Below are 10,759 nucleotides of genomic sequence, written 5' to 3'. Positions count from 1 at the left end.
TCCCCGCGTGCCCGCGAACCATGGCCCAGCCCGGCGCGGAGGCGCTGCCGGGCCCCGAGACACCGGTGCAGATCCGCGTCGCCATCCAGGAGGCTGAGGACGAGGACGAGGATCTGGGGGCGGAGCTGCGCGACGCGGGCGGCCGGGCCCGGTACCTGAGCCCCGGCTGGGGCAGCGCGGGAGAGGAGGAGCCCAGCCGCGGGCACAGGTGCGGGCGGGGTGCGATCACCGCGGGGCGAGGCCGGGCCCGCTAGTCCATCCCCGGGCCCCAGCCGCAGCCCTGTCCCCATCCCTGGACGTCCCTAACCTGTCCCCAGCCCCATCCCCTGGCCCTTCCCCAGCCCCGTCCCTGACTCCATCCCCGACTCCATCCCCGACACCATCCCGGACCCCATCCCTGACCCCATCCCCGACTCCATCCCTAACCCCATCCGGGACCCCATCCCTAATCCCATCCCCAACTCCATCCCCAATTCTATCCTCGGACCCCATCCCCAGACCCCATCCCCGACTCCATTCCTGACCCTATCCCCGACCCCATCCCTAACCCCATCCCTGGCCCTCATCCCGGACCCCAAACCCGACTCCATCCCTGATCCCATCCCTGATCTCATTCCCGGATCTCATCTCCGACTCCATCCCTGACCCTATCTTGGACCCCATTCCTGACTCCATCCCTACACCGTTCCCAGACCTATCCTGGACCCCATCTCCAGCCCCAGCCCCAGCCCCATCCGTGGAGTCCATCCCTGACCCCATCCCCGGGCCCCATCCCTGACTCCATCCCCAGGCCACATCCCTGGGCCCTATCCCTGACCTAATCCTTAGAGCCCCAACCCCATCCCCGACCCTGACCCCATCCTCTAAGCCCCGAGCCTATCCACAGTCCTCATGGGGTCCCCTGGATCATACTAGCATGACAGGCCTCCTATCTGCTCCCTGCACAGGCCTGTAGCCCTTGGAGGTGGGGCTTTTGGGGTAACTGGTGAGGGACAGGGCTCTGATCCCTGTGGGATGGACTGATGATGGATGGAGCTCTGGTCTCCATGGGGGCGTGGACTGGTGATGGACAGGGCTGGTCCCCATGGAGATGTAAACTAGTGATAGATGGGGCTCTGGACCCCATGGCGATGTGAACTGTTGATGGATAGGGCTCTGGACCTCATGGGGGTGTGAACTAGTGATGGACAGGGCTCTGGTCCCTATGGGGGATGTGTGCTGGTGATGGACGGGGCTCTGGTCCCTGTAGAGATGTCCTGGCTGCTTTCCCACCCCACCCCATCCCCGGAATCACCAGTTCCCCACTGAATCTGTGCCTTCATTGTTTCCCTGCCCCACACTGGGCACTTGGAAGTGGGTAGGGCCCTTGGCCCTGAGCCTTGTCCTAGCCAGATGCCTTAGGCTGTCCCCACTGGGCATAGATAGGCCTTTCAGGTTGGTGTTTTGTCCCCCTGGTTCTTCAGGAGCACTTTATTTCCAAGGCTGGATCCTCAACCCGGGCTCGGGCCATTCCACAGTCAAAAAGGTCAAGACTATGGAAGCCGGAATTTAGGGCAGACCAGCGGAGACACCTCCTGCAGGGGCTAAGGCCAGCACCACAGTGCTGCGGTAGACCTCGCAGGGTAGATCTGTTATCAACTGACTGTTTGGTTCCGTTCCATACTGCATTTGGAGGTGACGAATGGCTCATTGGTTACTGAATGAGGAGGTCATGGATGGCTCCCTGGGTACAAAGTATGGAAGTGATGGACAACTCCCTAGGTACTGAGTGTGGAGGTGATGGACAGCTTCCTTGGTACTTAGTGTGGAGGTGATGGTCAGTTCCTGGGTACTGAATATGGAGGTGATGGTCAGTTCCTGGGGGTACTGAATGTGGAGGTGATGGTCAACTCCTGGGGTACTGAGTGTGGAGGTGATGGGCAGCTCCACCCTAAATTCAGAGCCTTCATTCCAATGCCAGAGTAGTGCTTTATCTATGCAGTGGCCTGGGCTTGGTGAGGGCTGGGTGTCGAGTGCTTCCTGGTACGGCAAGGCTTGATTCCTGAATATCTCTGGGGCTTTCAAGGCCAAGGAGCTCACAGAGCAGGAGCCAGAGCCAGGAACAGGAGAAGCTCTGTCCCTGGTTCGAGCCCAGCCTAGCCAGGCAGCAGCCTCGCCCTCCACCAATTCCTGAATCTGTAGTAGCAGCGCTCTGCCAATGCTGAGCTCCCTGCATGTTGTAGTTCATGCCCCCAGGGTCCTGTCTGCCCAATCCCCTGAGCACACAGTACTGTCCGTCCAGTTCCCTGAGCACCAGGGCATCCTCTTCTTCATCAGTGCCCACTCCTCAGGCATGGGTGTCCTGCTCTGCAGTATGGGCGTTGAGCCCTAGCACTCACCTCAGCTTGATTCTAAAGTGACTCCTTCCAGGCAGCTGTGGGAGCTCTGTGAAGCCACTTCACCACGTGCAAAAGGCCCTTCTTGTCCGTCTCCTGCTCTTCTGCACATGGCACCTGGCTTACAGCAGGAGCATGAGCAATGGGTGAACAACATGGGAAGCTTTTGTACCTTCTGAGTGTTCACTACCAAGTGCTCACTGCTGAGTGCTCACTGTTGAGTGCTCACTAGACTTCTCTCCACTTCTCCCTCACTGAAAGCCTTTCCTTTCAATCATGCCTTTTCTCATGGAAATTTCTACACATAAAATGGGACAGAATGGTGCACAAGCATTCTTATACGGCCATCTACATTTACTGGAGGTCATTATTTTGCTGTATTTGTTGGATGAGTGGATAGGTCAGCTTTGCTCTTCCTGCAAGTGGGGGTAAGTTTTAGGGTAAGAAAGTAGTATGTAAGTTGGATTTAAATCCTAAGAACAGTGCTCGTGCATGCACGTTTGTGTGTGTGTGTGTGTGTGTGTGTGTTTGTGTTTGTGTGCGTGCATGTGCATGCGTGCACACAGATACTGAGGCTTGAACTCGGAGCCTGGACTCTGTCCCTGAGCTCTTTATGCTCAAGACTAGTACTCTACCACTTGAGCCACAGCACCACTTCTGGTTTTCTGGTGGTTCATTAGAGATAGGAGTCCCATGAACTTGCTTACCTGGGCTGGCTTTAACCATGATCCTCAGATCTCAGCTTCCTGAGTAACTGGGATTAAAGTCATGAACCACCGGTGCCTGGCAGGTACAATTCTTATGAGCATCCTTCCATGTAAGATATGGCTGTTGCCGCCTTCTGGCGGAGGAGTTTAATGCCCCACTTACCTCTGACATCCTCTAGTGCCAGTCCCCTCCCTCACCTCCTCCATGGGTCAACTGATTCTTGTAAACCCCCTCCCTGTCCCCCAAAACAGAACCCATCAATCCAGGCTGAAGGCTTGCTGGTTACGTCTCTGTGCAGGCTTTTCATCTGGAATATTCCTACCTACTTCTCTGGTTTTCTTCTAATGCTTTGCTGTTTCTGATACATGAGGTCAGCCATCTTGAGTGTCTTGCATTTTAGGTTGGCAAGGTGATATTTCTGTGGTGTCCTGGAAGAACTCCTGTTCACTTCGTACTTCCTGGAAGTGATGGCTACGGGTTTGATTCAATCAGGATTAAGTATTTGGGCAAGGACACCTTGCATCCATGCTCTGGCATTTATATGGTATTACCTCATTAGTGGCACTAAGTTTGCCTGCTTGATTATGGAGCTTTCTCCTCCCCACAGGTATGGCTTTCCTTTTGCAATTACTGAATAGGCTGTGGGCTCTCCATGCTGTTAATTTGATGTGTTGGTTTGAATATTGATTTGCGTGCGTTGAATCATCTCGAGTTCCAGAAACAAATCCCACTTGATCATGGTGAATGAGCATCTTGGTTTTGTTTGTTTGTTTATTCAGTCATTATAAATGATGGGATCTCGTGGTTGGCCAGGCTGGTCCTGAACCGAGCTCAAGTGATCCTCCTGCCTCAGTTTCCCAAGTAGCTGGGACTATAGGTGTGAAGCGCCACACTTGGCTAATAATCCTTCTGAGGTGCTGTCCAGTTCAGATTGCTGGCATTTTGCCTTGCTTTTCTATTGCTTTCCTCATGAGGTTTTCAGAAGCTTGAAAAGGCATGGCATTGTTGTCCTTCAAATGTCTGGTAGAGCCGGGCACTGGTGACTCATGCCTGTAATCCTAGCTACTTGGGAGGCTGAGATCTGAGGATCACAGTTCAAAGCCAGGCTGAGCAGGAAAGTACGTGAGACTCTTATCTCCAATAAACCACCAGAAAACCGGAAGTGGTACTGTGGCTCAAGTTGAGTTGAAGATCTGAGGGATAGCACCCAAGCCCAGAGTTCAAGCCCCACAACCAGGGGGGGAAAATGTCTGGTAGAACTCAGCAGGTTCTGGGCTTTCCTTTCTATGACAAGCAATTTCTGATTGCCAGTTTAATCCCTCTGGTTGTTATTGATACATTTAGATTTCCTATTTCTTCCAAATTGGGTCCCAGTAGGTGGTGTGTTACCTATCTTTGTGAGATTGTTTTCCCATCAATAATCCTTTTGTCTAAGGGCGCTAGCATTCTTTGGAGTCTCACCTGAGTTAGTGACTTAACTGAGGCTTACAAATTGAAGATTTTTCTCCTTTTCTCAGTCTTTGTACATTTATTGGCTAACATTCTTCTGCAAAAAAAAAAAAGATAAAAAGAAAAGAAAGATAAAAAGCTTTGCCAGGCATGTGTAGTGGCTTCCTTTTATAATCCCAGATTCTTGGGGGAGGCAGAGATTAGGAGGATTGTGGTTCTAGGCCAATCCAGGCAAAAAGTTCTTGAGACTTCATCTCAACTAATAAAAAGGCTGGGTATGGTGACAGTACTTGCCTTCCCACTTATGCAGAAGTATCAATAAGAGGATCACAGTCCAGGATGCACAAGACATCAACTCAAGATTATTTGAAAAAAGTAACTAAAGGAGGAAGGGAGGGAGGGAGGGGGGTGGAGAGGAGAGGCTGGAGAGTGGTCATGTTGGATACCTTCAACCGTGGGCTGCTCTGGCCTTGAATGCCCATTCCCCTTCGTGGATTTGCGTTTATTCTCCTTTTTCAGAATTAGTCACACATGTTAGTTTAGCCCACAGTGGAGTTTGGGAGTCCCTTCGGGGTGACTTTGGTCCACCCTTGGGGGATGTGTTCATCTCTTGTTTCCGGGTGCTCACACCCTGGGCTTAATTTGTACTTTTCCTACTGCAGCCACAGAGTCTGGTCTTTTCCACAGGACTTGTGGTTTTTCGAGTGATCACAAGAAAGTATTCAGACACCAGACTCCAGAATAAAAGAGCCCATTGCTACAGGGCTGTGATTGTTTTGAAAATTAAATATATATATGCATATATATACATATATATACGTATATATACATATATACGTATATATATGTATATATATATCTATATGGTCACTTCCAATTTCCAGCTTCCCATTACAACTTGTGCTTTTGTGGGGTAGTTCTTTTATTTATTTTTACAGTGAAAAAAAAATCTTGATTCCTAATGACATTCACCGGTTTATTTATCTGTGCCTATGGAGCTAAGGGGTGTCTCTTCTCCTCTCCCAGCCATTGTTGAGAACTGCAGAACTAGCCACCAGGTGTAGCCTTTCTGCAGGGCATGTGGAATATGCCAGAACTGCAGGGTCAGAAAGCAAGGTCGTGGACTGATAGATAGGTCAGACCCAGTGGGCCACTGCCGCCGGTAACAGGAGTGTAGTGTCCACGATCTTTCTCCATGACCAAGGATGCACCTGCTGCCACAGCAGAGAGACGTCTGGTTTTGTTTGGTTTCTCAGTACCAGGCATGGAGCCCGGCGCTTTGTGGATGCCCCATAAATGCTACCAGTGGCTCCCCCTCACGTGAGGGCTCAGGTGCTAATGATCTGTGTGCACCGTAGCTGTGACACACACAGATACGCGTTAGAGGGCTGGAGGGCAGTGGAGATGTGTGTGTGGATTGGGACTTGCAGCCGGGTACCAGTGATGGCTTCCTGCCTTCATGCCCTAAAACCAGGCCCAGCCCCCTGCGTGCCTGTGGGGAGCAAAGCAATAGGAATAGCCGGGATTACAGGCATCCAACTCGCCATTGTCTCCCCACTGTCACTGTGGGTGACCTGTTCTCTCCCCCCACACCTTCGCTGCCCCTTGGTCTCCCTCTCCCCCCGTTTGTAAGTGTGGGTGTTCCACAGGAGTCTCCCCTTACTCTGCTGTGAAGCCCCATTTAAACTATAGACCCCATGGACAGTAATTCCGAGGGCAGGCCCTGTCCCCACCAGCTTGGTGTTGGGGCTCAGTGTGGAAATATCCACAGGCATCAGCGGCCGGGGTGTGGGAAGGGCCAGGGCTGAGGAGGGATGGTGCCGCGCGTGGCTGTGGAGGGTGGTGGTGTTTTCAAAGCCCTCCACCCCTGCATGGAGGGGTGGGGACAGCTGGGGGTGTGACGTGGTGTCTGGGGGCCACCAGGTTGGGGGCCTGGAACAAGCGAAGAATGTGGTACCCAGTCCATGGCTGAGCCACACGTGGCCAGCGCCACATTCCCTCCAGGGCTTGGGAAGGCACCGGCTCCTCCCCCTGGCCTCCAGCCTTCATCTGGCATCATCTCTCCATAGATCAGATTAGGGGTGCACCCTCCTCCACAATCTCACCCCCCTCACCCTCCACATCCGTAGGGAGCCTATCCCTACTCGGGGTGGCTCTCCCAGCTCCAGGGGGCTGGAACTTCAGCATGGGAATTTGGGGGGGACCTGGTCCAGACCCCCCCACTATAACCCTCTGTCTCCTCGGCCTCAGTGGTACCACGACGAGTGGGGGCGAGAACGAGGGAGAGGATCTGGAGGAGGCGTGGAAGCCCCCAGACCAGGAGCTGGTGCGGAAACTGGTGGAGCAGATCGAGTTCTATTTCTCGGACGAGAACTTGGAGAAGGACGCCTTCCTGCTGAAGCACGTGCGGAGGAACAAGCTGGGCTTCGTGAGCGTCAAGCTGCTCACCTCCTTCAAGAAGGTGAGGCCAGCCTTGCAGAGCCCTGTCCGGGTCTCTGGGGAGCTCGGGCTTGTGGCCTTCGACATCTGTCAAATTCCTTTGAAGCCTTGGTGACTAGCAATTATTATTTTTTTATTAATCTGAGGACTGATGAAGAAAAAAAAATAAACAAGTTTAAGGGTCATTATTCAACACATGCAACAGGGCATGGTAGTTTATGCCTGTAATCCCGGTTATTTGGGAGGGAGAGATAGGAGGATCACAGTTCAAAGTCAACCCAGGCAAAAAGTTAGGGAAGCCCCCATCTCAACCAGTAGAAGTCCAGGGTGCTGCCTTATAACTTGGTCCCAGCTATTTGGGATTGTGGTGCAAGCCTGGACAAAAAGTGAGAATTGTACCAGGAAACAAACAAAAATAAAAAGCTAAAGCAAAAAAGGCTGGAGGGGGGCATGGTTCGAGTGGTAGAGCTGCTGCCTAACAAGCACAAGACCAAAATAACAAAAACAAACAACACACTCCAAAGAATGTGATCCAGCAAGCTACGAGAAGGAGGCCAGGCTCCTGTGTGTTTGGCCAGGAGAGGGGGGTGAGGGAGGGAGAGATGGGTGGAACACAAGTCTGTCTCCTTGGGGATGTGTGCTTACTGCACAGCCTGTTGCATAACGGGCTGCGTAGCTATGGGTCCTGGCCAAGGGCCCTGAACCTTGTCAGTGAGCAGGGAAGGGAAGCACCCCAAGTTCAGCTCTGCCTGGCCACATCCGCTCTGCCTTCCTTTTATTCATTCCTCGAGCACACTGCAGGCCTGTGTGGCCTTGCTCTCAGTGTGACCAGACACAGTCTGACACTAGACACAGCCAGTTCTTCTGAGAGCGGCCTGATGGGAGACCTGAGGCCTTCCCAGAGGTGGTGATGTTGGGAAAGGCTCCTGGAGAATGAATAGGAGTTGTCAAGGTCCAGGAGAAAGAAGTGGATATTTCATTCCTGGAAATGGGGAGCCAAGTGCTTACAGGGAAAAGCCCCCCTCCCTCCCCCAGTTTCTGCCAGTAGAGTCTGCACATCCTGGGTTCGCTCCTTGGAACCGGGAAGTTTCTAAACTCTTGCAAAGTTTTAGCTCCCTGCTGCTTTGCCCTGGTGGTACCTGGACACCCAGCCTCTGCAGCCCATCATGGCTGCTTCTGGGGGACCCCAGGCCATCATCGCCCCTGCTCCTGGGGGGCTGTGCACTCGCTCAGACTTCTGCAGCCCTCCTGGGTCAGGTAGCCTGACCTTCCCTCCCAAGTAGAGCAGGTGCAGTGCCAACTTTGGGCTCGACAGACCCACCTGGAGAGTCCTTGCCTGCTCCCAGGCTCTCAGCCGCCATCTTCACCCTCTCCCTGCCCCTAAGTGACTGCCTTCTCCCCTTCAGTCCCGCCCATGGCCAATTCCTGCTGCCAGGGTCCCTGTGTGGGCAGCTCCCCCATGGGTACCACGCTGCTGGTCTTGCTGCAGCCCCTGGTTGAGGGTCAGGGCTGGCTCCTGTGGTTCCAGCCCAGCCCGAGGAGGACTCTGGGACTTCACCATCCTGGCTTCTGCCCCGCCCCTCCACCATCTCTCCAGGCTGAGTCATTGAACGGGTTCTAGAAATCACCCCCATTTCTGGGCCGCATGCTCCCTCCACTCGTAGTTTCTATCTCCACCCTGGGGCAAGGATGAGGCCAGGTTGGGTTGAAAATCATGATTCACAGAAGATGGTACAGAGATGTCAGATGACCTTCTGGAAGCTTCTGTGTCAGATGCTGAGATGCAGAATAGTGAAATCTCCCAGGAAGGAAGGATACACATCATTTTATGGCCTATTTGCTGAGAGCCAGGCCAGGCACCATTTCAGTTTTGTTCCTCCCCTGCCCCCCCCCCCGGTCCTGGGGCTTGAACTCTGGGCTTGGGCACTGTCCCTGAGCTTTTGCTCAAGGTTGGTACTCTACCACTTGAGCCACAACCTCCACTTCCAGCTTTTTTGCTGGTCGATTGGAGATTAGGGTCCCATGGACTTTCCTGTCCGGGCTGGCTTCAAACCACAATCCTCAGATCTCGGCCTCCTGAGTAGCTGGGATGGCAGTACCCGGCTACTGTTCCAAATTTGATAGAGCAAATTGGATGTGGATTTGGGTGTGGATGGCAGCTGGATGCAGTGGGCACTGTTAACAGATCTGTGTCATGGATGAATCTGGTGAGGCAGGAAGAGGGTGGGGGCGATAATCTTCAGGATTTACGTTGGGTGCCCTGGTGTGACATCCCTGCCTTCAGGAACCTGGTATGGCTGGATTCTGGCATCACAGGGCAGAGGGAGGCAGGCAATGGGTGCATCAGCCTTACTTTGCGTTCCACAGGTGAAGCACCTCACTCGGGACTGGAGGACCACAGCGCATGCCCTACAGTTCTCAGGGACCCTGGAGTTGAATGAGGACCACCGCAAGGTGCGGAGGACCACCCCAGTCCCACTCTTTCCCAACGAGAGCCTCCCCAGCAAGATGCTGCTGGTGTACGACCTGCACCTGTCCCCCACACCCTGGGCCTCGGCCGCTCCCCAGAAGAATGGACGGCTGCAGGAGAGGGTCATGGAGCACCTCCTCAGGGTCTTCGGGACTTTCGGGGTTCTCTCGTCTGTGCGGATCCTCAAGCCCGGAAGAGATCTGCCCCCGGACATCCGGAGGATTGGCAGCCGCTACAGCCAGGTGGGCACCCAGGAGTGCGCCATTGTGGAGTTCGAGGAGGTGGAGGCGGCCATCAAGGCCCACGAGTTCATGAGCACAGAGGGCCAGGACGGCATGAAGGCCATCCTGATTGGCACGAAGCCGCCCAAAAAGAAGGTCCTTAGAGACAGGAACCCCGGTGACGAGGCCCCTTCCAACACCTTCCTCCACAAGTCCCCTAACAAGAGGGTGGAAGAGCTTCAGTACGCGGGTGATGAGTCCTCTGCCAACAGCTCCTCAGACCCCGAGAGCAGCCCCCCGTCCCCCATGGCTGGCCGGCGGCCTGTGGTGGCCAAGCTCAGCCCCTCGAGCCACCAGAGCCTCTTCCTGAGCCCGAACGCTTCCCCGTGCTCCAGCCCCTGGAGCAGCCCCTCCGCCCAGCGCAAGGGTGTTTCCAGAAAGTCACCCCTGGCTGAGGAGGGCAGACTGCAGGCCAGCATGAGCCCCGAGGGCGGCCGCAAGGGCGCCGATTACTCCTCCGACAGCAGCATCACCCCCTCGGGCAGCCCCTGGGTGCGCAGGCGCCGCCAGGCCGAGATGGCAGCACCCACACCAGAGAAGAGCCCGGGAGCCAGCCCCCTGCTCTCCAGGAGGATCCAGACGGCCGATGGCTTGCCTGTGGGGGTGCTGAGGCTGCCCCGAGGCCCCGACAACACACGTGGCTTCCATGGTGGCCAGGAGCGGAGCAGGGCCAGCGTCTAGATATCAAACCAGCCTTGCTTTCCAGGGTTCTGACATGGGGGAGGGAGGGGCTCGGCGGGAGACCTCGGAATTTATACATCTGTCACTCAGGCCGTCTGGCATGGCGACTCTTCCGAGTGAGTGTGAGGTGCAGACACTCCTTGAGGTATGAGTCTGTCCGTGGCTGGCCTGAGTCTGTCTGTGGTAGGCCCTGCTCTGGTTTCCCAAGATTCTTAGGTTCAGTGGCCAATACTTAGCCCAAAGCATGGCGCCTACCCCTCCCCACCCCCCAGGACCAATGCCTGCTTCCTGTCAAGTGAATAAACCATAAAACACCCAGGGGTGTGGTCTGGTGTCCAGAGGCCCTGATGAGCCTG

The 10,759-nt window shown here is 54.7% G+C and overlaps 1 protein-coding gene across 1 annotated transcript; it reads left to right on the top strand.

Annotated features, from left to right (window-relative positions):
- The first annotated feature begins 6 nt into the window (after positions 1–6).
- On the top strand, positions 7–10,526 carry Larp6 (La ribonucleoprotein domain family, member 6). Its single transcript, XM_013012016.1, has 3 exons — positions 7–208; positions 6,783–6,993; positions 9,339–10,526. The coding sequence occupies exons 1-3, from the start codon at positions 21–23 to the stop codon at positions 10,401–10,403; spliced, it is 1,464 nt and encodes a 487-aa protein (XP_012867470.1). The 5' UTR covers positions 7–20; the 3' UTR covers positions 10,404–10,526.
- The last annotated feature ends 233 nt before the right edge of the window (positions 10,527–10,759 follow it).

This window comes from Dipodomys ordii, unplaced genomic scaffold, assembly GCF_000151885.1.
Source record: "Dipodomys ordii isolate 6190 unplaced genomic scaffold, Dord_2.0 Scaffold15, whole genome shotgun sequence".
Taxonomy (NCBI): domain Eukaryota; kingdom Metazoa; phylum Chordata; class Mammalia; order Rodentia; family Heteromyidae; genus Dipodomys; species Dipodomys ordii.
The sequence above is the reverse complement of the archived record's forward strand: the minus strand, read 5'-3'. Positions and strand labels throughout refer to the sequence as shown.

Bases quoted from the DNA above. Each gene is read 5' to 3' on its own strand.
- Larp6 (XM_013012016.1), top strand. From the start codon at position 21: ATGGCCCAGCCCGGCGCGGAGGCGCTGCCGGGCCCCGAGACACCGGTG. The intron at 209-6,782 runs GTGCGGGCGGGG...CCTCGGCCTCAG, and splicing joins GAGCCCAGCCGCGGGCACAG to TGGTACCACGACGAGTGGGG. The intron at 6,994-9,338 runs GTGAGGCCAGCC...TGCGTTCCACAG, and splicing joins TGCTCACCTCCTTCAAGAAG to GTGAAGCACCTCACTCGGGA.